This window comes from Balearica regulorum, chromosome 3 (genome assembly GCF_011004875.1).
Source record: "Balearica regulorum gibbericeps isolate bBalReg1 chromosome 3, bBalReg1.pri, whole genome shotgun sequence".
In the NCBI taxonomy this organism is placed as follows: domain Eukaryota; kingdom Metazoa; phylum Chordata; class Aves; order Gruiformes; family Gruidae; genus Balearica; species Balearica regulorum.
This window is the reverse complement of record NC_046186.1, coordinates 347994-375009: the sequence shown is the minus strand read 5'-3', so window position 1 is coordinate 375009 and position 27016 is coordinate 347994. Positions and strand designations below refer to the sequence as shown.

Genomic DNA, 27016 nt, shown 5'->3' with positions numbered 1-27016 from the left:
GTGCCCCACCACCCCTGTGCAGCCCAGTGTGGGACGCAGCGTGTGAGGGGCCAGGCTGAGCCTCTGTCCCCAGGCTCTGCCTAACACCAGCACCGTGGAACGAGCCGGCTCTGGGCCCGTCTTGGTACCCTGCACCGACATCAGCGCTGGGTGTCAGCTCGGTTCCTCTCCGCCTGCAGGCAGAGGCATGGGGCTGCCGAGGGGGCTGCAGGCAGGGCCGCAGTGCTGCCGGGGGGTGCGGGCAGAGCCTCTGCGCTGCCAGGGGGGTCCACAGCACTGCCGGGGGAGGGGCGCAGCGCTGCCAGGGGGTCTGCAGGCAGCAGTGTGTCGCACCAGCAGCTACCTCACCTTTTGGCAGCAGCGGACGGTGCCCCGGGCTGGAACATCCTGCATGCAGCACAGCACTGTCGGCTCCGGTGCCTTCGCTCTATGAGTCACGGAATTTGGCTGGTGGTGCCTCGCTGCCGCTCGGGGCTGTCTGCAGCGCCCGGCCGTGGCGCGTGTGGCAGTTTGACCTCTGCACCGTGAGCTCTGCCCGGGGCATGATGCCTCCAGCCCCGCCACAGACAGGTCATGTATGTCGTGTCCCCCCCCCGTGCCGGTGGCCGGGGATCCCCCCCCCTCGCCCACAGCCGGTCCTGCCGCCACAGCCGGTGCCTGCCCGGGATGTCGCTACTCGACGCGGCCGCTTGGTCCGGCCACCCGGAGGGTCCCACGCCGAGGAACCGCGGGTCAGCCCTCTCCGCCCGCCCGGCACACCCCACCGGCTGGCCCCGACGCCCTGCCCGCCCCGGGGGGCCGCCGGCCCGCCCATGTCCCGGTGCCCCGGCTCTCCCGGCGGGTCCCGGCCCTTCAGCACCGCGGACAGCGGCACCGCCGGCACCGGGGCCGGGCCCGGGCAGCGCTCGGTGAACGGGGTCGGGGCGGGACGGGTGCGGGCAGCGCCGGGAGGTGGAGCGGGGCGAGCCAGGGGTGCCGGGGGGGGGGAGGGGGGCCGGGAGGTTGCACCCCCGGCGGCTCCCGGCTCCGGGCACCGGCCCCTCAGGGTGGGGACCGGAACGGAACCGGGGTCGCGGCTCCCGAGACCGGGAGGAGCAGGGCTGCCCCGCTGCCCCGCCTTCCCGGCGCTCACTCCCGTTGCCGGGTATCCCGCTCCCCGCCGCCGTCCCGGTGCCCCTCCCGCCCCCCGCCCCCCGCCGGTCGGTGCGTGCCCGGCGCTGACGTCAGCCCGAGCTCCCGGACCTATATAACCACCGGCCGCGCCGCCGGCTCAGCTCCCGTGGGACGGACCGCGCTCGGCTCCACCGCCAGAGCACCGGCAGGGGACAGGGCACAGCGCACCGGGTACGGGACGGTGCACGGGTACGGGGCGGCGCTCAGGACGGGGGCAACGCACCGGGCCGGAACAGGGAACCGGGGAGGGAGCAGCGCGTACGGGACGGTGCGGGCGGCCGGGGGGGGGGGGGGGGGCGGGCACCGCTCCCGGGACGGCCCCGCTGTGGGCCGGTCTCCGCGCTGCCGGCTCCCCTCTCGCCGCGGGGTACGCGATCCCCTCGGGTGCCCCGGTCCCTGCAGCCGCCCCGGTGCCCCGGTCTCTCCCGGTTGCACTGAGTCCCCGACCCCCCGCAGGTGCGGACGGAGCCGAGGATGCGACGGGCGCTGCTCACCCTCCTGCTGCTGCTCGCCCGCCCGCCGCCCGCCGCCGCCCGCCCCGCGCGCCCCGACGGCTCCGTCCCGGAGGCTGCGGCCGGGGCCGGGGACGAGGCGCGGGGCCGCCCGCTCTGGCCGCCGCTGGCACCGCCTCCCCCGGAGCCGTGGCGGGCGCGGCGGGACGAGCCGCCGCTCTCCATCGACCTCACCTTCCACCTCCTGCGGCATCTCCTGCTGCTCGCCCGCGCCCAGAGCCAGCGGGCCCGCGCCGACAGCAACCGCCTCATCCTGGACGCCGTGGGGCGCTGAGCGCCGCCCCGGCCCCCACTGCACCCCCCCACCCCGCCCCCCGCCCCCCCGGGGCTGCGTCGGGGTCCGGCCACCGCCTCAGCCTCCGCGCCGTGGGCCGCTCGGCGCCGCACCGGCAAACTCACCGGGCACCGGCACCGGGCTGCGCCTGCTGCACCCGCCTCATCCTCGGCGCTGGGGAAAGTGGGCGCGGTACCGGTACCGGCAGGGACCCGGCACGGACCCGCACCGATTTTTGTAATAAAACGTGGTGGAAACCCGAGGCGTGAGCGAGTGCGGGGCGGAGGGAGCGGCCGGAGCTCACCGGGAACGGGGGCCGGGCTGAGCGGAGCTGGGACGGGGCCGTGCGGGCGCAGCGGTGCGGGGGGCACCGGGCACACCAGGACCGGGGCTGTGTGTGACCTGGGGAGCGGGGACGGGACGTGGTCTCCGTGGGGGAAGCAGCTCCCAGCTGTGGGTGCGGTGGGAAGCAAAGGGCACAGAGTGGTGGGCACCGCGGGTGCCTCGCCGCCAACGAGCAAAAAGGGGTGCTGCACCCCGATACGGGCAGCTGGGGACGTGGGCGGGGGAACTAGAGCTCTGCATGTGGCAACCCCCCAGCTGCTGTCGGAGCACTGGAACAGGGCGAGAGGGCTCAGGGGGCTGGGGGGGGGCAGGCACAGGCCTCTCAGGAGGGACATGGCTGCCCCGTGCAGGAGCACTGCGGGGGGGGGGGGTGTTTTTTGTGGGACACACAGTGCTGCTGAGCACTGGCGGGTCAGGATCGGAGCAGAGGGCAGGGAGGAGGACACTGTGGTGGGGGCATGTTTCAGACCCCCCCCCCCGATCAAGAGGAGGAGGTGGAGGAAGCCTTCCTGTGACAGAGGTTCAGCCTCCTCATGGGTGTCCCTGGTCCTCACCGGAGCCCTCAACCTCCCTGGTACCTGCTAGAAGGGCAGCGCAGCGGGACTGGAGCAGTGAAGGAGTTTTCTGGAGGGTGTTCAGGAAGAACTGCTTGGAGATGTGATGGCAGCAGCCATCAGCCCCAGAGGGCAGGCAGGAATGCAGGCAGCAGGGTGCAGCCCCTGGACCTCAAGTGAGCTGTTTTCAGTGAGCTGGTAGGTGGGTTCAGGCAGGAGGCAGCAACAAAGGAGCTGAGGAAAATGGGGAGGCCTCTGAGGAGGAGTTCAAGAGTAGTCACAGGATGTAGGATGGCTGAGGGTGGAAGGGACCTCTGGAGAGCTCCCACTCCAATGCCCAGGGCAGGGGCAACCAGAGCTGGTTGCACAAAGCCATGTCCACGTGGGCTTTGAAAGAGGAAAGTCCATCTGGACGTGAGAAACTTGGAATGGGAAGACTGTACCAGCAAGAAAGACCATAGTGGAAGAGGTTCCCCAGAGAGGTTCCTGTAGTTTTTCCCTCCTTGAAGATGTTGAAAACTGGACTGGACACAGACCTGGACAACCCAGTCAGCTCCAGCTGACCCTGCCTGAGCTGGGACTGGGGGAGCTCCAGAGGCCTTTCCCCTCTCAGTGTGTCTGTGGATAGTTTCATGACTGGCAGGACCCCAACCTTCCCGGGCAGCCTGGTCCAGGCAACCTGTTTGATCAGCCTCACCATAAAAAAAAAAAAAGGGGGGGGTGGGGGGGTGTTTGTTGAGGGGGGGGAAAAAACCCCAAACCCAACAACAAAACAAACAAAAAACCAAACCCCAACCAACTCCGGAAAAAAGTTTCAGTGGCATCTCCTGTGGTTCACTTTGTGCTCATCAGCTCTGGTCTTGACACTAGGAAGAGCCTGGTTCCTTCTTCCCTCTCATCAGGCATGGATGCAATCCCGTGAGCTTCTCTGCTCTAGGCTGAGCAGTCCCAGCCCCTTCAGCATCGCTGTGGCCCTTCCCTGGACTCCAGCGGTCACATCCTCCTTGCACCAGGGAGCCCTGACCTTGCCAGGGCTCTGCCACAACCCAGGGTCCTGCTGCCACCACCCCCACCCCCACCCCCCTCCCACCCCCCCAGCCGGGAGGGCAGGGATGGGTGCCAAGCACCTGGAGAATCAGACTCAAGGAGGAAAAAACTGAGCTAGGGCTCTTTTGAGACACAACAGCCCTCAGGGGCAGCACCCAAGGGTGCCCAGGGGCTGCCAAGGTCCTCATGAACCCCTCTGGCTCATCTCCAGAAGGTGATGGGAACAGGGAGGATGTCCCTGAGGGGTGGAGAAAGGCTCATGTCACGTATCCAAATGGCCAGTGCAGGGATGGAGAGGCCACTCAGCCTCACCTCGGTCCCCAGGGACCACGCGAGCCCTCCCGGGGTGTATTTCTAGTGCAAGAAGGAGCAGACAGTGACTGGGAGCAGCCAGGCGGCGGGGTTCACACACACACACACACACACACACACACACACACCCCCCACACACACACACCCACCCACCCACCCACCCCCCATTCCCCCCCCCCCCATCCCCAGCCGCATGAGTAATGGCTGGGGGACACAGACGAGCAGAAATGTCGTTAGCTCATCCCTGGCCAGGGCTGAGCATGTGTGCCCACGCCGGGATGTGGGGTCTGGTGGGTGGACACTGGTGGGTGGGCAGTTCACGGAGCCGTGCTCTGCCGGGGGCTGGTGGCGAGTGGGTGCTGCAGGGCACTGTGCCGGGGTTACCTGCTGTCAGGGCGGCTGTGCAGTACTCACTCAAGTTCACAGGTAACACGAAATCCGCAGGGCTCAGTCACTCTGCTCACGGGCAGAGCTACCACAGCAGGACGGAGCCAGGCTGGAGGAAAGGGCCAGCGGGGACCTTACAGGGACAAAGTCCTGCCCTGTGCGGGCAGAGCCCCTGGCAGCCAGGCAGCTGGAACCCACATCTACAGTGGGAGCGAGTTCAGCATGGGGCCACGAGCAGGGAGCTGTGCCGGGCCATGTCCCATGGGGGGGACCTGTGGTACCATGTCCCGTGGAGGGCCCAGCTGCAGCGCTGGTCCCTCTCACCCACCTCCCTACCCACGCAGGGACCATGCTGGGGACAGCTGGAGCTGCTCCGTCCTCCCCAGCCCCATTTTAAGGGTTGCTGTGCTCTTAGGAGAAGGATTTTTTTTTTTTTTCCTGGTATCCAATGGGAATTTCCTCTGCCCCAGCTTGTGCCACCAGCTCCTGTGCTGTCCCGGTGCCCCGGGGTGGGGTGGGGGGGAGATGTCCCCGACGAGGCAGCTGAGGGGGGGCTCCTCTCCCCTGGCTGCACAAGCCTGGCTCCTGTCCCCACTATGTCCCTGCCCAGCCGGGTGTCCCCACCTGTCCGGGGACCCAGACAGGGCCAGGAACCATCCGGTAGCAGGGGAAGGGTCCTGCAGGCACAGCCCAGGGACAGGGCTCTCCTTGGCTGCCAGGAGAGGCACCCTCCTGGGGCCCAGCTCCTGTCCCAGCCCCAGGCTCACCGGGACCTGCCACACATTGGCGTTACACATCCCTGGCTCCCATGGGGCTGTCCTCACCCATCCTCTGGGGTCCTGCGCCCCAGCCCCTGGCCAGCTTGGTGGACCCCAGCCTTGCTGCAGGGTGCCCACGTCTGCTGGGTACTGGGGGGTCCCAGACAGGCCCAGCAGCCAGCCCTTGCTGCCCCCCGGCAGGGGCGGGGGGGTGTGTGTGGGGTGGGCAGCTGAGGACACCCCGCAGTGCCCCAGCCTCAGCCCCACGAGGAGCCCCTCGCCATGCGCATCATCTGCTGCATCAGCCATGACGCCCCACGGTGGCGCAGGACGAGGCGGGTGACGCAGCCAGCGTTGCTGCAGCCCTCCCGGGGTGCCCGGCCAGCGGGGCGGGGGGCACAGGCCCCGACCCAGTGCTGATGGCGGCGCTCCCGGCTGTGTACTCAGCCAGCTCATCCCAGCGCTGTTTGCTCAGCGCACCCAGGGGACGGTGCTGCCAAGACGGCGTCTGGCCCAGCGGGGGGGCTGACGGGGCTGGGGGGGGCGGCGATGCAGTTTCTGCTCCCTAGGCAGGGGCTGCAGGCAGGGGGGCAGAGCCCCACTCGCAGGGCCCTGAGCTGCTGGAGCCAAGCTGCACCGGGGCTCCCCAGGGACGCGGCCCCTCGTGTGGGGTGCCAGGGGCACTGCTGGGGTGGTGGAGCTGGGGCTGCATCCAGACCAGACCCTGTGGAGCTGGTGCAGAGCTGGGGGGGGGGGGGGCAGCTCCCACACCCACCCTGCCCCACACACACCACACAGGAGATGATATCCTCACACACGGTTTAATGTCAGGGAGGGGCAGCTCCAGCATTCGGGTAATTACAGCAACAGGGCTGGGGGTGCCAGGGTCAGTGATGAGCCGGCTGGTGCCGATGCTGCCCACAGCACCAGCTCAGTGCTGACCTGTGTGGGAAAATGGCCTCAGCACCTGTGGTGGGGACCCTGGGACCCCCACCCTGGCCTCTGCAGGCAGGGAGGCAGGAATGCCTGGGGGTCCCCGAGGTGCGACACACACCACACACACACCCCCATCTGTCCCCAGGAGGTGCCTCCTCTGCCCCATGGCACCCCATCCCCATGGTGGGGCCCCATCCCCATCTCCCCCACCTCAGTCCCAGCAAGGGTCTCACCATGGGGAGAACTTGCCGGCTTCTGCCTCAGCCCCACATCTGCAGGGAGAAAGCAGGTGACAAGCTGGAGACGGGGATGCCCTGGCACGCTGCAGGACCCGTGCAGCAGCATGCGGGCCACGGCACCGCCACACAGACACAGTGCTGGTCACGGCACAGCACACACACACCCCCACTCCACGGGCACAGCAGCCCCAGCCCTCAGGGCCCCGCTGCCCCCAACTGTCCCCTGCAGCCCTGGGGCCAAGCACAGCAGCCAGGCATGGCAGGGCACAGCAGCCAGGCACGGCAGGGCACAGCACGGCATGGCACAGCATGGCACAGCAGGGACTCACCCTCCATGGCTTCAGGTGCCTCCAGGCTGTCCAGCCGGTCCTCATCTGCTGTGGCCTCGCTGCCGTCCCCAGGTCCATCCGCCTCGTCCTCACCCAGCGGCTCTGCAGGACAGGGGGACAGGTCAGCAGGGGCCCTCCTTCCCCGCAGCATGGGCAGCTTGGGAGCCTGGTCCTGGCACAGGATGCAGCAGCCCGTGAGCCAGAGGGGACACGGGGCAGGTCTGACCCCGCAGGGTCCCTGGGCAGCACTGAGGAGCCACGCATCCCCATTCCCATGCACAAGGGGACGCGTCGTCATGCAGGCCATGAGGTGGTGGTGGCGGCTCTGCCTGTCTAAGGGCTGGGTGGCCCAGACAGTCCCATGCACCCCCCAGGCCCAGCAGCACTTGTCCTGGCACCGGCACCTGTCTGGAACTCGATGGTCCTCAGCATCTCTGCCACATAGTCCACATTGATGGAGAAGTGGTCCATGTTCTCGTAGCCAGGCTCTGGGCGGCTGCTCATCGACACCTTGGACATGTCTGTGATCCTGCAGGGCAGGCAGACCCCCCCGGGAGCTGCCAGGGTCCAACACCCACGGGGCCCCCATGCCCCCAGCCATGGCCCAGCAGACCCAGCCACAACCGTGCCCCCCACCCTGCCCCCAGCCCTGTGTCCCCATCCCCGCTCACTTTTTCAGGAGCTCCTTGGAGTGCTGTGGAGGAAAGGGGGGGGGGTGTGTGTCAGTGTCTCCCTGGAGCAATGGGACCTGGGACCCCAGGAGCCAGATGTCACTCCCGCCACAGCCCCAGCCCCGCATATCCCCAGGGGCAGCCCCAGATCCTTTGGGGTGACCACATCCCCCTGCACATCCCTGCAGGGCAGCCCCAGCCCCCCCGGAGGGACCTGGCCTCCCAGTTCCACAGCACCGGCTGGGGGCAGCCCCAGCCCCCTGCACCCCCGCAGCCCCTACCCACACAGACCTGCAGGTACACGGCCATCTGGGGTTCCTCCATGGCCTGGATGGCCGACTCCACCAGCTTGGAGGAGGCCTCCAGGTGGTCGCCATACTGGCGGATGAGGCCCCGCACACGCTGCACCTTCGCCTCCTGCTCCCGCGCGATGCTCTGCAGCAGCTCCTTCTTCCGCTCCTCCAGGATGCTGTACAGCGAGTCGAAGCGCAGCCCCAGGTGCTGCTTCTGCCGCCGGCCGTTCTCCTGCAGGAGCACCAGGCTCAGGGGCTGCCCCGGTCCTGCCACATCCCCACCGCTGGCATCGCCCCAGGGCTGTACACGGTATCCAGGGACAACCCCCGCCCCCGGTCCCCACCTCAATGGTGCGGCAGATCTCCTCCATCTGGGAGATGATGGCCTGGATGCGGTCGTTCCCTGCCACCAGCATGGCGATGCCGTCGCTGAGCTCGCTCTGGGAGGGGACAGGACGGGCGTGAGGGCTGGCTGGGCGGGCAGCCCCCGGTCCGCTCACCCCCCCCCTCCAGGGCCACAGACCTTCTGGCGCTGGTAGACGGCGGGCAGCGGCGCAACCTCGCAGTCCTTGTGCGCCCCAAAGACCTTGCAGAGGGAGCAGGTGGGCGCCTCGCAGCGCAGGCAGTAGATGTTGATCCGCTCATCTTCGTGCTCCTCGCACATGAGGTGCTGCTCGGCCTTGGCGTGCAGGGGCCTGCGGGCAGGGGCCGGGCACCGCTGCCCACCGGTGGGCCCCAGTCCCCAGGGACACCCCCGGCCCCCGCGTGGGCCCCGTTATCCCCCGCGCTCTGGGCGGGCTCCCGCCCCCAGCCCTGCGCCTGTGGCCCCCCGCCGTGGGGGCTCGCTGCCCCGTGGGTTTCCCACTGTCCCCGTGGGCTCCCCGCACCTGGCCGACTCCTGCTTGTAGATGTCGATGATGTTCTCCACCAGCAGGTTCCGCTGCAGCCCGTACACCCCGTGCCGGTCCAGCACCACCTCGTGGCGGCACGACGGGCACCGGAACCGGCCGCCCGACGGCACCGCGCTGGAGCCCCGCGACTGCCACAGCGGGTTGGAGGCCTGGGGGGGCGGCGGGGCGGCGGGTCACGGCCGCGGCACCCCCCGCACCCCCTCTCAGGCTCTGCCGCCGGGAGCGAGACCCCGCGGGGCCCGGCCCCTCCCGGGCACGGACGCGGACACGGACGCGGCCCCCCCCGCCCACCGACGCCACCAGGCAGTCCCACCGGGCCGGGAGCGGCACCGAGCGCGGCCCGTCCGGGGGTCCCGGCGGCTCGTCCCGGACCCGGGGCCGGCCCCAGCCCCCCCCCCCCGCCGGTCGGGGTCTGGTCCGGGCGCACCTGGAAGACGTCGTTGGCGCACTTGCGGCAGAGGTTGTGCTGGCAGGGCAGGATGACCACGGGCTTGGTGAACATCTCCAGGCAGATGGGGCAGATGAGCTGTTTCTCCAGGCTCTCCATGCTCCGCGCCTCCGCCAGCAGCGGCTTCAGCCCCACCGCGAAGTTCATCGCCGCGGTCCCGGCCCGGCCCGGCCCGGCCCGGCTCTGCCCAACCACGGCCCCGCTCCGGCTCCGGCCGCCCGGTGCCCGCTCTGCCCCGGCCCCGCTGAGCACGGCGCTAATTTTAGCCGCCCCCGCCCCGCCGGGGCCGCCGCAGCTGTCGGCGGGGTCGGGTGACACTGAGTCACGGCGCCGCGGCGGGGCCCCACCGGCCCGGCTGGACCGCGGGGACCGGGTGACCCACCGGGACCGACCGGCTCACCCCCCCCGCACACCACCCCCCCCCCGGCAGACCTCCCCAACGTGCCCGTCCCACCGCAGCCCTGAGCACTCGGCCCGGGCAGAGCCCCGCTCCCCCCCCCCGGACGAGCAGCGCTGCTCCCCGGGGGCTCCACAGGGCTCCCCCACCGTCTCCTGCCCGGGAGGGACGAGGGGCCCCGTCCCACCAGACCCGGGGGTCTGGGGCAGGCCGGCGGGAGCAGGGCCCGGGCAGGGCAGAGCTGCCGGGCTCTCACTGGGAGGTGCGGGCTCCCCCCTGCAGGCAGCGGGGCTGGGAACAGGCCGGGGTCCCCCAGGCCCCACGGACCCTGGCCACTGCCAGCGCCCCCGAACAGCAGCGTGGAAGGGCGCCCAGGAGGGCCGGTGCCAGGAACATCCCTGTCCCACCGCTCGCCCTGACACTCCGGCTATATTTAGGGGGTGAGACAGAGCCTGTGCAGCTGTGGGCAGCGGCTGCTGCCGGGGAGGAGTGGGAGGGAAAGCCAAGGGCTTGCAGCGTCCCCTTGCCCTCTACCCCCCGGGATGGGGCAGCACCTGAGCAGGGCCACAGCTCCCCAGGGAGCAGGGCAGGAGTAGCAGCCTGGCAGCCCTGCCGGAGTGGGGAGCAGGGCTCCGCGGCGGCACGGCAGGACCCACGCACCGAGCCACCAGCCAGCACGCGCAGTGCAGAGAGCCCCAGGGCCAGGGGAGCTGCTCCTGGCAGGGCCGGCCCGAGCCGTACCACCACAGCACCGCTGCTCCTGCCCAGGGCAGCCATCTCCCACGGGGCCGCAGGGAGACAGGGATGGCACAGCACACCATGGAGAAATGGGGATGGTCCCTACAGATGCCCCAGCAGGACCAGGGCGCACGGCCAGGCTGCTGCTGCCCTGCGCACCACAGCAGCGAGGAGGGGAAAAGCACAGCCCCGTGGGAGCCAGCGCTGGGTGGGGGACACAGAGCTGTCCCAAGAAGGTGACAGGAGACAGAGTGACATTCACCCCTGCGAGAAAGCACCTTGAGCAGCTCTTGGGACATGACCCACCTACTCCGCACCCTGCTCAGCCCCACCCCCCAGCACCCACAGCCCCCCTACCCTGCTCGGCCCACTCCCTCTGTGGGACCCACAGCCTCCCCAACACAGGGCAGAGCCAGGCAGAGGCGCAGAGTGTTCGCGCAGCCCCTGACGAGACCAAGACCACACAGAAACGTGCTCCCCTCCTGTCGTCCTTTAATGGTGCCCATAAATCCTATACAAACCCAAGGAAAGTGCCTGTACCGGGCCCAGCCCTGCAGGGAGCCTGCCAGCAGCAGCAAGCGTGGGGTACAGCCAGTGCCCCGAGGACATGGCAGGGCAGAGAGGAAGGGGGTACAGAAGGTGGCACCCCAACCCCACAAGCAGTGTTTGGCACCCAGCACCCATCAGGAGGGTCCTCGTGAGGGCAGGTAGCGGGCTCAGCCCAGCCCCAGAGGTTACAGTGCTAACGGTCTCGGACACGCTCAGCTACCCCTCGTAAGCTACGGAGCCTGGCCTGGAGAGGTCTCCACCCGCGGCTGCCGGGCAGGGGCACAGCAGCAGGCGAGGCACTGGGGATGGGGCGCAGCAGCACGGGCTCCAGGCCGCCTCCGCCACCACCAGTGCTGGGACACAGGGACATCGCCCTGGAGCTCGAGCAGGGGCAGAAGAGCCTCTGCATTGATGCTGGCCAAATTAACCTGAGATTCTATTCACCCTGAGGCTGAAAAGCCACCCCGGGTAGTGTGAGCGGGGTCCTGGAAAGTAAGTCCCACAGGAAGATCCCTGCCCAGAGTCCTGGGGGGAGCCGGCAGGACTGAGGCCAGCTTCAGGCATCGGCCCTGGTGCTGGCAGCCGGCAAGGGCTCTGCGCTGGCAGGCGGGGGCTGTGCCACAACAGGTATCTGTGGATCTGGAAAAGAAGAGGTGCAGATCAGCAGCTCAGCCCCGTCCCGTGGTGCTGGTGAGCAGGTATCTGGGGCATCCAAACACCTTCACGAAGGCTCCCACAGACCAAGGCTCCCAGACCTCTAGCCAGCGCTCAGCCACGCAGCAGTGCCCCTCACCCCGCGGGAACCCGCAAAAGTGACCCAGTGGCAGTCCTCAGAGACAGCACTGCGGCCAGTGCCCAGGGAATGAAGCCAGCCTGGAGCATGCTGCTCTCCCCACACTCCGTGGCCTAGAGGGCATGAGCCCAAGTGTCCTTTGGCCGCAGACCCTTGCAGGGGCTTCAGGGAGCCCTTGTCCAGGAAAAACAAGGAAGGAGAAGGCACCACCATGGCCTGTGTGGTGGTTCCCTCCACCACTGTCAGCAGCCCAGGTCCGGACAGGAAACACCAAGGGCGGCAGTTCAGCAAGAGCTGCAGCTAAGTCTGATCTGAGCCTCAAGCCAGAGCTCCATCCCCCACGCGAGAGGAGACACGGGGAGCTCCCCCAGAGCCCCACACAAGACAAAGCCGCTGGGGCTCAAGACAGACACAGACAGCCCGACTCACCGCTGTCCTCTGCGCACATCTGTGCCTCCAGGTCCTTGGGGTCGACGTACTTGTAGGACTCATCCTCCTTCGGCGGGCAGCACGTCCCGCAGCAGAAGAAGCAGCAACAGCAGCAGCAGCAGCAGGTGAGCGCGCCGCAGCACAGAGCCAGGGCCTGCAGGGGAGGAGACGGCGGCCACCGTGAGCCCTCCCGAACCCCGGCAGCCCCGGCAATGCCCCGTGCGGAGGTTGGGCCGGGCAGGGCCGCCACGGCGGGGCAGGGCTCACCTGGAACCACCACTTGGACATGAGGAAGTAGTGCCTGACGGCATCGTCGCCGAACTGCTCGGCCACGTAGAGGCCCAGGGAGCCGTACTGGTCGTAGAGGCGGCGCTTGTCCTCGTCGCTCAGCGTGGCGTGGGCACTGTTGATCTCCTTGAAGCGCTCGGCCGCCGCCGGGTCATCGGGGTTCTTGTCCGGGTGGTACTTGAGGGCCAGCTTCCTGCGGGGCACGGCGGGTAGGACGGCACCGGGACGGGCCCCGCACGCCTGGCCACCCCCCGGCCTCGCCCCCCCGGCCGGTCCCCGCACACGTCTCTTCCCCGGGCCAAGCCCCGCTCCCCCGCCCCCCCCCCGGTCCGTGCCCCGCCGTACCGGTAGGCCTTCTTGATCTCCTCGGGGGAGCTGCCCTTCTGCAGGCCCAGGACGCGGTAGAGGCTCTCCCCGACCCGGGACAGCTTCCGCTGCGGCCGCCCGGGCTCCGCCATGGCGCCCGCGCCCCGCGGCCAGCGGAGGGGGACGGCGGGGGACGGACGGCGGGGGACGGACGGCGGGGGACGGCGGCACCGACCGCCCCGGCCCGGCCCTGCCCCGCGCCCGCCGCCGCTTCCGCCCGCGCCCGCCCTCGCTCTGCGCAGGCGCCGGACCCGCCGCCCCGAGCGGCCTCTGCGCGTCCCACGGCCGGGACCCGGCACCCCCCCCCCCGGCACGGCGGCGGCCACGCACCCCCGGGGGCGGCGGCACCCCTGTCACACCCCCCCGTGACACCCCATCACACACCCCCATCACACACCCCCATCACACCGTGACACCCCATCACACACCCACATCACACCGTGACACCCCATCACACACCCCAATCACACCATGACACACCCATCACACCGTGACACCCCATCACACACCCACATCACACCGTGACACCCCCATCACACCGTGACACCCCATCACACACCCACATCACACCGTGACACCCCCATCACACCGTGACACCCCATCACACACCCCCATCACACCGTGACACCCCCATCACACCGTGACACCCCCATCACACACCCCAATCACACCATGACACACCCATCACACCGTGACACCCCCATCACACCCCGCACACACGGGGGCACCCGATCACACACCCCCATCACACCCCACACACCATCACACCCCCATCACACCGTGACCCCCCCCATCACACACCCTCATCACACCCCACACACCATCACACCCCCATCACACCATGACACCCCCATCACACACACCCCCATCACACCATGACACCCCCATCACACACCCTCATCACACCCCACACACAGCGACACCCCCAGCGCCCACCCTGGCACCCCCGGTACGTGGTGACACCCCTATCACATACCCCCCCACACAGCGACACCCTCATCACGCACCCCCCACGCAGGGTGACACCCCTCTTGCCCACCCCAGCACCCCCAGTATGCGGTGACATCCCATCACACCCCCTGGCGCACGGCGACACCCCCGTGGGGGGCATCGTCCCTGCGCGCCCAGCGCCAGGCAGCAGGCGGGGGCCGGGGGTCATGCTGCTCCTTTATTGGGGTACAAAATGAAGGCAGCCAGGGCAGCAGGGAGGGGGCAGCGGCCCGGGGCTGGGGGCACAGCGGAGCCTCTTCAGCCAGCAAGGGGGGGACACAGACCAGGTCCCGGACCCCCGGGCAGCCAGGCCCTGCTCCGGAGCGAGGCCGCTGCTGCCCTTTCAAAGAAGAACCTGAGCAACAAGGGCAGCGGTGGCTGGGCAGACCACGGCCCCGTGGCACAGCCGGCCACCCTCACCGCCCCTGGGATGCTGGGGGGGCGCGGGCTGGGCTGGTCCCCCCCAGCACTGGACAACCCCAGCTGCCCAGGGGCTGGGATGGCAGCGGGAGAGTGTTTGAACATCCAACGCTCCTGCTGGCTCGGCCAAAGGCAGCCCCTGCCCTCCTGGTGCCGCCGGCCAGGCCAGAGCCCGTGGGGGGGCCTGGCTGGGGCCAGGGCAGGGATGGAGTGTCAGGTCGGTGGGGACAAGGTGGTCCCTTGAGGAGATTCCCCAATCCCTGATGGTTTTCAAGTAGCCAGCCTGCCCCCCAGAGAGCCGGGTGGGCAGCTGCTCAAAATAAATACAAATAAATACAGATGCCAGCAAGGGAGCCTGCCCGGCACCCGAGGAGCCTCGAGGGAAGCAGACCCCGTCCCCCTCCTCTCCAGGGCAGAGGGGGACCGGCCCCTGGGGCACAGGCTGCGGGGAGACCACCCCTCCCTCCCGCACACACAGCTGGCTGGGGGCATGGAGGCAGGTCTCGGGGGGTGAGGAACACCCCGTGTCCCCCCACGCTGCAGGAGATGCCATCGCTCCCTCCCTCCCTCCCTGGTGGGAGGATGGACCCTGCAAGGGGCTGCTCCTGGGGAGAGGCTGGCAGCGAGGGGCTCACGGCGAGGGGCTCGTCCCGGGGGGTGGCCGGGCCGTGCTGCAGGCGGGTGGGAAGAGGCTGGCAGCTCGGAGCCCCTCCTGGGGGCAGAGGCGGGGGGCCGGCCCCATGGCCAGCTCGGCTGGTGGCCCCGTGGCCAGCCAGCTCAGCAGTCCATGTCGTCGCTCTCACACCAGGCAGAGGGGCCATCAGTGCCGAAGTATCTGTCCCCAAAGTTACCTGAAGGACGAGGGGACAGAGTGAGGTGACAGCAGCACTGGCCCCATCGCAATCCCCCCTCCCCAGGGCTCCTTCAGCAGGGCCACGGGGCACCCCACCGGGCTGCTGGGGCTCAGGACCTGGCCCGTGTGGCTCGCCACACCCTCGTCTGCCCTCACCGATGCCCGGGATGATGTGGAACTCCTCGTTGATCCTCTTGTCCACAGCGGTGGTGATGATGCGGACGCGGGGAAAGGCGTAGGCCACGGAATGCACCCCCATCTCTGCCATCAGCAGCGACAGCAGGAAGATCCTGTCCTCCTGGACGTCGTGATCCTGCGGCACGTAGAGCTGTGAGAGCCCGGCCAGCGCCAGGAGGGCTGCACGCGCCCACCCCCCGTCCCCCATCCCTGTCCCCTACCAGCAGGACACGAACTGCCATCATGGCCGCGGCTCCGGTGGACACGGTGCTGTCCATGAGGATGACGTAGTCCTCGCTGATCTCCTTGGGAAGGCGCAGGTAGTGGAGCTGAGGAGGGAAGGAGACGTGGTCACCCATCCCGCGGCGCCGGGGGGCTCTGTGCCGGGGCAGCGGGGAGGGCTCACCTCGGGCTCCCCCGTGTCGTGGTTGGTCTGGATCAGGATCTTGCCCAGGCGGATGTCCTTGCACACAGCAGTGAGGGCCTGCTCCATGGTCTCCCCTGCTCGCAGGATGGACACGCCAGTGATCTGGGGAAGGGACAGGACACGTCTGCCTGGTGCTGTGCAGGGGAAGCAGCCGCTCCGGCGAGCTCCTGAGGCTCCAGCAAGGCCTGACAGCAGTCACCCCTGCACTGCGGGAGGGGGGAACAAGCCTCGCCGAGCAGCTCGTCTGCACGGGGATGGACCCCGTGAGACAGCAGGTTTTCCCACCCCGTGCCGACCTGAAACGGGGCAGCCGTGCGCTTGTGGGAAGAAAGGGGCCGGGACAACGTCTCACCCTCTGCCTGTGGAACCGCTTCCCTTCGTACGTCGTCCCCTGCGGTGTCTCCACAGTGACTGACTGCAGAGAGGGGAGGAGGAGGGAGTGTGGACGATGCCGGGTGCCCGGGGGCTCAGGGAGGGGGAAACATGGCACCTGAGGAGCGGTCGCTCACCTTTAGCGGCAGGAAGGAGAGGGCATGTTCAATCAAGAGCCTCATCAGGCGCTTGGAGTAGAAGATGAATTCGTCCCTGGTTGTGTCCTTGTTCCTGTGGAGGGAGCAGAGATCCTGTGATATGAGCAGAGTCCCTGCTCCAGCCTGCACGAACAGAGAGCAGCCTGTGGGAACCTGGAAGCTCTTGGGGAGCAAGAGCATTGATGTTTCAGGGCTTGCCGAAGACCTGGGTGTTGTCTGGAAAGGACCACATGGTCAAGAAACCCATTCAGTTCCCCTGGAAGGGGCACACACAGCCTGCAGCAGATCATACCGATCGGACAGAGCGAAATGATGCCACGCGATGCTGCTCAGTCCTGTTCAGGACGCAGGGGACAGTTCAGAGTCAGGGTGGGCTCGCTAGACTAGCAGAGTGAATAAAGCCAACTGCAAAAAGGAGGGGTAAGTGTGTAGACGTACACCGTGACCCTGACCAGAGATGAGGCAGGTGCCTGAGAAGCAAGCACAGAGGCGCAGCACTACTTGCTCCAACACGACCTCTAATCGCCACTGAACCTCTGCTGGAAGATTTGCAGGGCCGGAGGTTTAGGACACAACTGGTGACTACATGGAAAGAGCCAGGGGAAAAACAGGGGGCGAGAGCAGCAGCACCATCGGTTCTTGGGGCAACAGAAACTCAGGAGCAAGTGGTAAGCGTTTTGCACAGGCGGTGCCAGGGGAGCACAAGGCGGAACGTGAGCACACCCTGGACGGACCATTGCACGGCAGGACAGCCGGCTCCGGGAGCACTGCAACGCGGGAGAGACCAGACCGCACCACGGCCAAGAGCAGCTGGGTTACCTGACACCATCTGACATGTTCTCAACTCCTCTCTGTTTATTTACCAAGTTAGAGATAAACTACTGCCAGGAAGCAGGCAGATTCTGAAATACCTGGTGTTATCTCATCACAACACTGAAGCGCTGAGGGCAGCAAGAAATAAAATAAACAGAAAACAGAATAAAACCACAATGGGACTGTACTTCACAGGAAACCTCCCCTTCTCCCTCAGAAGGAGCAAAGCCAGCTGTATGTGCACGCGAGCTGATCCCAGGGGCAGAGGGGGAAAGAGGTTGGCTTTTCTTATTGGGAGCGTTCTGACCATCAGCACACACGCGCGTTGTACTCTAACTCGTTCATGGCACAAAAGAAATGGCTGCACGAAACCTCGTGCTTCCTACGACACACCCGGTCACACGAGCATGTACGGCACTTCGTTTGGTGACAGGCAGGACTGTCCCAGTCCCACGTTACTCGGAGGGGTGTTTTCAGGAGGGCAGAGCAGCTCCTCCACCAGCACCCTCAGTATCAAGTGCCTGAAGGCAAAGCACCTCCAGCAAGAGGTCACCCAGCAGGAAAAGGAGGAGATTCTGAGATTTGCTTGCCGTTTAAAACGTGACCATAAAGAATCCACCCATGTCCCGCTATACTCCTCGCAGTCTGTGGCTGCTTTGGCAGAAGAATAAGCAGCAGGTTGTAATGAAAGTGCCATTTCACTGGAGAACCATCGAGACCAAGCTTCTTGCTCCCTGGCTGAACAAAAACCAAGAGGCAGGCTGACACTGAGGACTGTGGTAAACAAGAGGCAGCTGAAATCTGATTTCTCTTCTGTGACCCGTGCGTAAAGCAGCGCAGCCTGGCTATACCATACATTTTCTGGAGAACGTAAGGAACAAAGGAACCCTACAGACATTTGCCAGTTCTCTGATGGAAGAGGTGGAACTGGCAACAGTCCAGAAGAGGCAGAAGGATAGTGAATATTTTTACTCTGTGTTTTAGGACATCATCTGCCACTTCTCACATCTCGCCACGATGACAGACAGCCCAGCTAACAGCACTCAGGAGACGGATAAATGGTCTCTACTATCCTGAGATATTTTTGCAGGCAGACCTAGGCAGCTGGCGCCTGAGAGCCCTGCAGTGACCAGACAACCCGACTAACACGGACATTTCCAACAAGCCTGGGGACAGCAAGGCACTCCCAGAGGAACTTGGAAAAATCAGCTCTGGTCTGGAAGAAACAGGTGCCCTGCCTACAGCTCTTCAGCGTGGGCTGTCGGCACGCACGCTCCCCCACGGGTGGGCTTCACCCACACGCTCACCCACGGCTGCTTTGGAAGCCCCCAGCACCACCCGAGCTCCAGGCACACGAGCCCGGCAGCAGCCTTGCCTCCACAGGCAGTCTCTCACAGCCAGCTGCCCCTGACAAGCCCCGCGCCGGTCCCGTCACCCCCGTGGCCGCTGTGCCACAGATGGGGAGCAGTCGGCCACCCCAGCCAGCCCCTGACGTGGGTGGGACAGGCCTGTCAGTGCTGCCCCAGAGGCGGGTTCCTCTGCAGTCTCTGCAAGGCGCCCCGGAGATGGAGGAGCACCCTCGGTCCCAGTGCCACGAAGGCCTGAGCATGCCTCCCTCTTCACGCAGGGGCGAAGACAACCAAGAAACGCCTCCTCGCCCAGGGTACAAGCAACCGCTGTCGATGCACACACTGCCCCAGGTGCTGCCCACGGGCAGCGTGCACAGCCCGTATGCCGGGACTCCGGAGCTGGGCACAGCAGGGCTGCAGCCAGCAGCTCCCGAGGACCTTGATCTTCCTTGGCACTCTCAGCAGGAGATGGCAGGAAAGCACCGTGTGGTGACAGGGACCAGCAAGCAGCTGGCTGGGAGCCTGAACACGGCGTTGGCTTAGCTCAAACAGCAGCGTCTGTGGCGGAAAGCCAGCCATCACAGTCAGGCCCTGGGAAACTGGAGCACGGACAGGTCTCATGTGTGAACCACCTTTTCTGGTGCTGGCAACTTCCCAGCACATAAGGAGCACAGAATTCCAGAGTGGCAGGGGTTAGAAGGGACCTCTGGAGATCATCTAGTCCAACCCCCCTGCTAGAGCAGGATCACCCAGAGCAGGTTGCACAGGATCGTGTCCAGGTGGGTTTGGAATCTCTCCAGAGAAGGAGACTCCACAACCTCTCTGGGCAGCCTGTCCCAGGGCTCGGTCACCCGCAGAGGGAAGAAGTTTTTCGTCATGCTCAGGTGGAACTTCCCGTGTTCCAGTTTGTGCCTGTTGCCCCTTGTCCTGTCACTGGGCACCACTGAGAAGAGTCTGGCCCACCCTGTAGATATTTATAAGCATTGATCAGATCCCCTCTCAGCCTTCTCTTCTCCAGGCTAACCAGCCCCAGCTCTCTCAGCCTTTCCTCACACCAGAGATGCTCCAGGCCCCTCCTCATCCTCGCAGCCCTCCGCTGGACTCTCCCCAGTAGTTCCCAGTCTGTCTGGAACTGGGGAGCCCAGCACTGGACACACAACTCCAGATGTGGCCTCACCAGGGCAGAGCAGAGGGGGAGGAGAACCTCCCTCGACCTGCTGGCCACGCTCTTCTCCCTGCACCCCAGGACACCGTTGGCCGCCTTGGCCACGAGGGCACACTGCTGGTCATGGAGAGCTTGTTGTCCACCAGGACGTCCAGGCCCTTCTCCACAGAGCTGCTTCCCAGCAGGTCACCCCCAACCTGTACTGGTGCTTGGGGTTATTCCTCCCTCACTCTGCCCCTCACTGAAGCACCAACAGCCACACGCTTCTCAAGGGCGGCTCCAGCACAGGATGACGTGTCCTGCCAGAGCACAAAGTCCAAAGGCTTAGGCCAGAGCAAATTTGCTAAGAGAGACAGGTGACCCATGCCGCTCACTGGCTGTGCTGCAGGGAAGTCCCGGAGCCTTTCCATGAGCACATGGGTACCAAGATGCAAGCAGATGAAAGGAAATGCTGTTCTCCTGCAGCAGAGAGAGACCGGGATGCTTTGGTGGCATCCCTTCCCTCCAGCGTGTCAACCCACCACATAGCATGGTTTTGTTGGCAAACTTGCTGAGGGTGCACTCAATCCCGCTGTCCATGTCGCTGACAAAGATATGACCCATACCCTTATTACACTGCCCATCCTCAGTCCGATCGTGAATAAAAATAATTCACCTACTCTACTGCAGGACTATTTTTTTCAGTTTCTGCCTCTCCACAATAACAGAAAATCGCTCTGGAAACCACGGGATGCCAAGCCTGAATTTGCCATGACTATACTCAGCAAGATGCTCATCTGCTGCCACAAAAGCATCTTCCAGGAGAGCCCTCGGAGACAGAAGGCTGGAGCACACAAAAGCCTCCAGTGTTGAACAACAGGGAAACAACATTGGCCGGCAGCAGCCTGGCAAACCAAGATCAACAGGCTGTCTCCAAGGGAGCTGCACTGGGAAAGGCAGGATGGAAAAAGGGAGGCTGGAAGGAAAACCCGGTTCACAGCCCTCTAGTGCACCCACAGATGTCAGGTTTGGTGTGCCAAGGCACTCTGAAAGGCAGCACTGGTGGGAGCACCAGCACCACGCAAGGGCCGTCACTGCGGAATGGGGCTGGCAGCACTGCGGCAGCCGGAACGAAGACGAGAGATCAGATTTGCCAAGACCCAGTAACTTCACGCACTGAGGTGCAGGAAGCTTGGCAAAAGGCACACATTCGATCCCCACAGGTCAGTCTGGACCGCTCCAGGGAGCCCAGGAGAACACCAGCAGGCAGGGAGCAGCGCCTCTGGAGCAGAGGGAACTCCAGACGGTCGCATGTGAGGAACATTAACAATTCCACACCGTGCCGAAGTCACGCAGAAGCAAATGAGCGCTGCCAAGTATCACCTACAAGCACCAGAAATACAAGCTGCCTTGCTGTTGCTGAATACAGGAACTTCTTACCAGAAGAGCTCCTCAGCTTAGAGATCTTAGTAACAGCACTGCCTCAGCTTTCCTTGCTTTCTTGGGCTGCAGATTTGAGGGGGTGGCTGACAGGCCAAGTCAACGCCCCTCATAAATGTGGTATTTTTCATTTACCATCTGGAAGAGCCAAAGTCCGCCCTCCCGCAGCCCTGCCGCTCGCACCGGCCAGCTCCAGAAGCACAGCGCCGCCTCGGTAACTCCAGATCAGCAGCGCAGCCGGGCTCCAGCCACAGCCTGCACGGGTTTGATCCCCTCCTCCCCAGCACAGCTGAACAAACTCCTAAGTCTAAGCAGATTAAGGTTATTAGACACTTGTGGCATAAAGGCGGAGTCACAACAGGTCATTCCTGGCAAGGCAAGGCAAAAGGACGCGGACTTCAAGGAGGAAGACAGGAGCAGCAGCTCGCAAGCAAACAACGTTCAGCCTCTGGAGGTGCTGTTCACCCAGCATCTCCCTTCCTCCCTCATCTGCCACTGAGCACACAGATGGCAGACAAGCTAGAGAAATCGGCTCAGGCCGCGAAGAAGCCACTACCAGAGCACCGGCGCAAGAAGATGCTGCAGGGACAGGGTCATATCTGCTCTGAACTTCCCTTAGCTGGACCTGAGCTCAGAACTACTAGAAGTCTACAGCCTAGGGCTGAGACACGTGGGCTTCAGGCACCAACACAGGTCTCTGCCCGGTGCTGTATCACCCGGCGAGGCACATCGCCGGCCTGTTCACTGCTGCGAACTGCCCTTGGAGCCTGCGCTTCAACAGGGACGAGCCTGGAGAAGGAACACCTTCCCTCCTACAAGGAGGCGCGCAGCCTGTGTGTGGTCATGAGGTTACGCTCTCCAAACCAACTCGTGAGCACTGGTAGCCAGCCACCACGTGAGCAGGCGCAGGAGAAGAGCCCTGCTGAGGTCAGCATCCCCTTTCTGTTTTACAACCCAGCGACAGAAACAACCACAGTAGCAAGGGACTGGTCCCACGGGATTCAGCTCTTGACCCTACACTAACACTATTGTCACCTGGAAAAAAGAGAGCATCTGTGGGGAATGAAAAGGTGAGGTGAGCAGCAAAGTCATGGAAGCATCAGCCTAGATCCCACCTGTAAGCTGGCTCTAAAACTGAGTGCAGCAAGGGCACCTCACCCCATGCCTGTGCCACCAGCTACCAGGCCTGTGCTCCAGCTAGGAAAGAGCTAACGAGGCTCCTCTCATCGTGAGGAAAGCCTGCCCGCGGCTCAAAAGTCACTCCAGGGCGGATGTGCCAAGGTCTTGTTGCCAAAAAAGTGTCTGTAGGCTGGAGTCAGCTCTGTTCAGCAGTTTTGCTCTGAGAAAACACCTACGTCCGAAGCCTTAAAGGCAGACGAGGGAAAACTCACACCAGGTTTTCTAGTGTGATCCTACAGAAGAGCCCTTCTGTGAGATGGAAATCCCCAAGGAGGCAGGGACCTACCTGATGATGGTGTGCATGCCTCGCACCTGCGGCGTGTTCTCCAGGACGCTCAGCGTCTTCGGCAGGGGCTGCCCTTGGTGGGCAGAAGCCAGAGCTGCCCTGCAACAAGGAAGCAGTGATCAGAGCTGTACGGCACGCACACACACACAGAGCCACCGCAGAGTGGGACATGGTCCCTGACTGAAGGAAGACTCCTCCCAGAGCACCAGAAAGTGTTTGGCCTTCCCACCCTGGTCCACAGGAAAGCCCCAGGTCTGGTACCACGTACGAGATCCCAAAGCAAGCCTCCCCTGACCACAAATCCAGCTGTCAGCAGCCTCTGCCAGCACCTGGGGAACGGGAGCAGTAGTTCTGCACAGGCAAGACCTTGCTACGTACCCTGGGACAGGGCTGCCCGGGTTGCTCTGGGGTACGAGGACTGTCCCATTGAGACTGACTACGTGAGGTCCCAGAGAATAGGGAGGACTGGCCAAGACACTTCTCCCCGAGGGAGCAGCCTGGAGCAATCCAACACTCAGGGCAGGAATCATGCTCCAGAAAGGGACAGGAACAGCACATGGAGACAGCCACACAACCACAGCGAGACAACCCCCAAGAAGCTGCACGGAGGGCGGCCACCTCAGCAGCCGAGGAAGAGCAGCTACGCTCAGGCATCTCAGCAAAGCTTTGGCCAGCACAGAGAGAGAAGAGGCAGGACATGGAGAAGAGCAGGAACACAGGAAGTTCCATCTGAATATGAGGAAAAACTTGTTCACTCTGAGGGTGACCGAGCCCTGGGACAGGCTGCCCAGAGAGGTTGTGGAGTCTCCTTCTCTGGAGAGATTCAAAACCCGCCTGGACACGATCCTGTGCAACCCGCTCGAGGTGATGCTGCTCTAGCAAGGGGGTTGGACTAGACGATCTCCAGAGGTCCCTTCCAACACCTAATGTTCTGTGATTCTGGGTGATTCGGGGTGCTGGCAGCCCTCCACTCCCAGCCCAGGAACTGGCCCCTCTGCAGCTGGCAGGATCCCCACGTACCTGACAGTGATCTCGCGCTGGGTGGTAGAGCAGAGTGATCCAGCATGGCAAAGGGGAAAGAAAGGACACCGGTCAGTGCACCAGCCAGGCACAGCCACCGGCCAGCCCTGGTCCGGCTCCCACCCTTTCTCCTGGGGCTGTACCAAGAGCAGGAAAACCATGCTGGGCATAGCCGGGAGGCAAGGGCGGGCTGCCAAGGCGCAGCCAGGGGCGAGCAAGGTGGGGAGACAGCCGAGATCACCAGGAGCTGACTGCGACCGAGGGGGGCAGCAGGCAAACGAGGCCAGGTCAGACCGCAAGTGCTAGGTGTCACTGCTGGGGCGGGCGTCGTGCCCAGCCCCAGCTCCACTTCCCCAGCCCCCGTGTCACAGCACAGTCTGCCCCAAGAGACTGGGGAGACCTTTTGTAAAGAGACAGGCAACACCAACAGCCTCCAGGTGCTCCAGGAGCACAGGGCTGCCAGCAGCCACATCCCCGGCTCTGCGTGTGGAGGCCGCCTCCTCCTCCTCCTCACCCGCGCTAGCGGCGATCAGTCAGCCCACACCTCACCTTCTCCAGCTGGCTGTGCACGTGCTGCACGATGAGGTCCAGGGCCACAAAGTTCTCCCCACCTGACAGGGGAACGAAGAGGCCAGGTCAGATGCACGCTGACCCAACCCCACCCCAGGGCCCACAGGACACCCGCTCCCGATGCTCGGGTCTGGGCTGGCAAACAGGGCACAGTCTCACCCCTGGGCACCACGATGTCTGCGACCTGCACGGTGGGCTCGATGTACTGCTCGAAGGCTGGCTTCACAAACTTGTTGTATTGCTTGATGACACCCACGATGTCACGCCCACGTTCCATGATGTCGCGTTGGAGCCGCCGCACCAGCCGGATGTCAGAGTCCGTGTCCACAAACACTTTCATGTCCAGGAGCTGGAAAACTGGGAGGGGTGAGCACCCCCTATCCAGCCCCCCGTCAGACCTGCCTCGTTCCCCTTGCCCACGGCCCAGCCAGGTCTGCCCCCGCCCCTGGCATCCAGCACTGCCTCCCCTGAAGCCTCTGACTCAGAAGTGCTCTGCCGGCAAGCGGTGGGTGATCTCTCCCTCCGCAGCCCCCCAGCCATCGCCCTGCCCCAGCATTACCCAGGGCTGGCCCAGGACAGCGCCCATCCCACCCACAGCACAGCACCACACACCTCCTCCCACGCCACGCACCAAGACGGGCCACCAGCCGCATCAGGCAGCGATACCTTCAGCAACTCCTTGTTCGCAAAAGCCAGTATCCCTTCAAACACAATGACGTTGGCCCCGTACACCGTTTTCTGCGGGCAGAAAGAGCCGTGCTCGTCCTGCCCCCCTCACGCACACTGCGGCAATGCCAACACTCGGCACAGACAGCACCTCAACCCCTGACCCACGCCAGGCTCTCATCACCCATGGGTGGGACTCCCCATAACCATCCTGCATCGCCCAACCTTTAAGGGCCTTTTTTCTCACCCCTGCACTCGATACCCCAGCCCTGCACTGACCCAGAACCCCAAGCTTTGGTCCAGAACCCAAACCCCTGCCCATCGCCTCCCCCTCGGCCCCTGTCCTCCCCGCACTCCTTCGTGCTCTGCACCGGCCCGTTTCCCTCCATGTCTCCGTGCTCCCTCCCTGCCCCTACACCCCCAGTCCCCCCAGAGTGACTCTCTCACACCGGATGGCCCCGGCCCCTCCCTCCCTTTGCCTTCCCAGGCCCCACAGCCCCCACGCTCCCTGCCCCTGCCGGCATCCCCCCCTTCCCGGGGGTTCTCCCCCCAGCACCCGGCCCGCCTGTCCTGCGGCACCCACCCACTCGCGGCGGCGGCTGTGCGTGGTGAAGTCGTAGACCGGCACCTTCACGCTCTTGCCCTTCTTGAGCTTGCGGAGGACGCTGACGAGCAGCTCGAAGTCAAAGGCGTCAGGGTGGTCGAAGTTGTAGTCGCTGCGGGCTGCCAGCGCCTGCTGCCCCTCGTCCAGCACCTGCGGGCACCATCACCGCTCGGCGCCGTGCCGGACCCCCGGGACCCCGTCAGCGCTCAGCGCCGTGCCGGCCCCCCCGGGCCCCGGCCCTCACCTTGTAGAAGGAGTCCATGGAGAGCAGCACAACCCAGGGCACGTCCAGCGCCTCTATGATCCGCGTCGCCACCGTCGTCTTGCCCGAGGCGCTGCCGCCGCACAGGCCTGCGGGCGGGCGGGCGGGCGGGGGCACCGCGGCGGCCCCGGCCCCGGCCCCGTCAGCGCCATCCCGGCTCCACCCCAGTGCCATCCCTTCCCCGGCCGCGGCTCAGGGCCCAGCTCCATCCCCTTCCCCGGTCCCAGCTCCAGCCCGGTCCCGGTCCCGACGCCAGCCCCGTCCCTCGCGCAGCCCGGGCCCGTCCCCGCCCCGCCGCTCACCGATGACGAAGGCCTCGTCCACGGGCGCGCCGGTCTCGCTGTACCAGGGCGGCCGCCCGGCCGTGTAGATGGTCCGCTTGCTGGTGCGCAGCAGCGGCGGCTCCGGCTTGCACTGGCTGGCGGTCCGCCGCCGCGGGGACGGCGCCAGCGGCAGCCGGCTCAGCAGCGAGCCCAGCGGGCCGGGGCCGGGGCCGGGGCCGCGCTCGGAGCCCGCCGCGCCCCACCGCTCCTCCGCGCCCGCCGCCGCCATCTCCCCGCGCCGCCACGGGCCGGGACGGGCCGCGGGGGCTGCCGGGACGGGCCCACGGCCGCACGCGGCTCCCGGCGGCCCCCGCGGCTCCGCCCCGCCCCACGCGAGCCCCGTGCCGCGCGCAGCCGCCCCTCGGGCCGCCGGGGGTCTCCCGTGGGCCGCCCGCCCGGACAGCCCCCTCCCCGGCACTGCCCCTTTCGCGGCCCCGTGCCCAACACCTACGGACCGGGGTGACCCCAGCGGGGCCCAGCCCCCCCCTCCGCTCCGCCCGGGCCACCGGAGCCGCTGCTCAGAGTCCCCAGGGACGGCGAGCCCACCCGGGGTTCAGGGGGACCCTCCCGGCTCCAGCGTGTGCCTGTGGCCCCCGGTCCCGTCCCTGGGCACCGCTGGAAGAGCCTGGCTCCTCTGCTTCATCCCCTCCCCGCAGGCGCTGCCAGACATGGATTCCATCCCCCTGAGCTGCTCTGCTCCAGGCTGAGCCGTCCCAGCTCCCTCAGCCTTTCCCCACAGCAGAGATGCTCCAGGCCTTTGGCATCTCGGTGGCCCCTCGCTGGACTCTCTCCAGTCTGTCTGTGTCCCTCGTGGACTGGGGAGCCCGGCACTGGGCCCAGCACTCCCAGTGGGGTGGGTTCACCAGCGCTGAGCAGAGGGGCAGGATCATCCCCTCCCTTGGCTGGCAACGCTTTGCCTAAAGCAGCCCAGGATGCCACTTGCCACCTTTGCTGCAAGTGCACGTTGCTGGCTCGTGGTCAACTTGGTGCCCACCAGGACCCCCGGGGCCTCCTCTGCCCAGCCGCTCCCCGGCCGGGTGGCCACCAGCCTGTGCTGGTGCCGGGGTTGTTCCTCCCCAGGGGCAGGATTTGCATTTCCCTTGCTGGACTCCGTGAGGTTCCTGTCAGCCCATTTCTCCAGCCTGCCCAGACCCTCTGCACCACGGAGCAGCACAACTGTCTGGCGTACGGCTCCTCCTCCCAGCTCAGTGTCA

The 27016-nt window shown here is 65.8% G+C and overlaps 4 protein-coding genes across 6 annotated transcripts; 1 reads left to right on the top strand and 3 right to left on the bottom strand.

Moving 5' to 3' along the window:
- The first annotated feature begins 1288 nt into the window (after positions 1-1288).
- Positions 1289-1983, top strand: UCN (urocortin). The gene is made up of 2 exons (XM_075750025.1): positions 1289-1344; positions 1630-1983. The coding sequence occupies exon 2, from the start codon at positions 1648-1650 to the stop codon at positions 1957-1959; it is 312 nt and encodes a 103-aa protein (XP_075606140.1). The 5' UTR covers positions 1289-1344; positions 1630-1647; the 3' UTR covers positions 1960-1983.
- A 4186-nt stretch (positions 1984-6169) lies between these two features.
- On the bottom strand, positions 6170-9439 carry TRIM54 (tripartite motif containing 54). The gene is made up of 10 exons (XM_075750193.1): positions 9169-9439; positions 8718-8890; positions 8354-8525; positions 8175-8270; positions 7829-8062; positions 7538-7560; positions 7271-7395; positions 6867-6968; positions 6532-6570; positions 6170-6304 (listed from the first exon to the last, which is right to left on the bottom strand). Exons 1-10 carry the CDS (start codon positions 9334-9336, stop codon positions 6294-6296), a joined length of 1143 nt encoding a protein of 380 aa, XP_075606308.1. The 5' UTR covers positions 9337-9439; the 3' UTR covers positions 6170-6293.
- A 1356-nt stretch (positions 9440-10795) lies between these two features.
- Positions 10796-12988, bottom strand: DNAJC5G (DnaJ heat shock protein family (Hsp40) member C5 gamma). The gene is made up of 4 exons (XM_075750192.1): positions 12729-12988; positions 12363-12576; positions 12096-12249; positions 10796-11512 (listed from the first exon to the last, which is right to left on the bottom strand). The coding sequence occupies exons 1-4, from the start codon at positions 12839-12841 to the stop codon at positions 11430-11432; spliced, it is 564 nt and encodes a 187-aa protein (XP_075606307.1). The 5' UTR covers positions 12842-12988; the 3' UTR covers positions 10796-11429.
- A 916-nt stretch (positions 12989-13904) lies between these two features.
- LOC104638503 (uridine-cytidine kinase-like 1) lies at positions 13905-26095 on the bottom strand. 3 transcript variants are annotated; one of them, XM_075750189.1, is made up of 14 exons: positions 25782-26095; positions 25462-25568; positions 25197-25367; positions 24560-24685; positions 24107-24296; positions 23927-23988; positions 23378-23394; positions 22358-22456; positions 16126-16219; positions 15969-16031; positions 15596-15718; positions 15411-15518; positions 15169-15325; positions 13905-15010 (listed from the first exon to the last, which is right to left on the bottom strand). In XM_075750189.1, the coding sequence occupies exons 1-14, from the start codon at positions 26029-26031 to the stop codon at positions 14937-14939; spliced, it is 1641 nt and encodes a 546-aa protein (XP_075606304.1). In that variant the 5' UTR covers positions 26032-26095; the 3' UTR covers positions 13905-14936. The 3 variants fall into 3 exon arrangements, with proteins under 3 accessions (XP_075606304.1, XP_075606305.1, XP_075606306.1); XM_075750190.1 differs by having other exon boundaries at positions 24614-24685; XM_075750191.1 differs by lacking the exon at positions 24560-24685.
- Between the last annotated feature and the right edge of the window lie 921 nt (positions 26096-27016).

Coding starts and splice junctions, on each gene's coding strand:
- UCN (XM_075750025.1), top strand. CDS start 1,648: ATGCGACGGGCGCTGCTCACCCTCCTGCTGCTGCTCGCCCGCCCGCCG.
- TRIM54 (XM_075750193.1), bottom strand. CDS start 9,336: ATGAACTTCGCGGTGGGGCTGAAGCCGCTGCTGGCGGAGGCGCGGAGC. Junction 8,891..9,168: donor GCGCCAACGACGTCTTCCAG/GTGCGCCCGGAC, acceptor CCGCCCCCCCAG/GCCTCCAACCCGCTGTGGCA. Junction 6,969..7,270: donor GACCATCGAGTTCCAGACAG/GTGCCGGTGCCA, acceptor CCTGTCCTGCAG/AGCCGCTGGGTGAGGACGAG.
- DNAJC5G (XM_075750192.1), bottom strand. CDS start 12,841: ATGGCGGAGCCCGGGCGGCCGCAGCGGAAGCTGTCCCGGGTCGGGGAG. Junction 12,577..12,728: donor GAGATCAAGAAGGCCTACCG/GTACGGCGGGGC, acceptor CGTGCCCCGCAG/GAAGCTGGCCCTCAAGTACC. Junction 11,513..12,095: donor GATGTGCGCAGAGGACAGCG/GTGAGTCGGGCT, acceptor CTTCTTTTCCAG/ATCCACAGATACCTGTTGTG.
- LOC104638503 (XM_075750189.1), bottom strand. CDS start 26,031: ATGGCGGCGGCGGGCGCGGAGGAGCGGTGGGGCGCGGCGGGCTCCGAG. Junction 25,569..25,781: donor GGACGAGGCCTTCGTCATCG/GTGAGCGGCGGG, acceptor GCCCGCCCGCAG/GCCTGTGCGGCGGCAGCGCC. Junction 15,326..15,410: donor TGGCAGTTCGTGTCCTGCTG/GTAGGGGACAGG, acceptor TACGTGCCGCAG/GATCACGACGTCCAGGAGGA.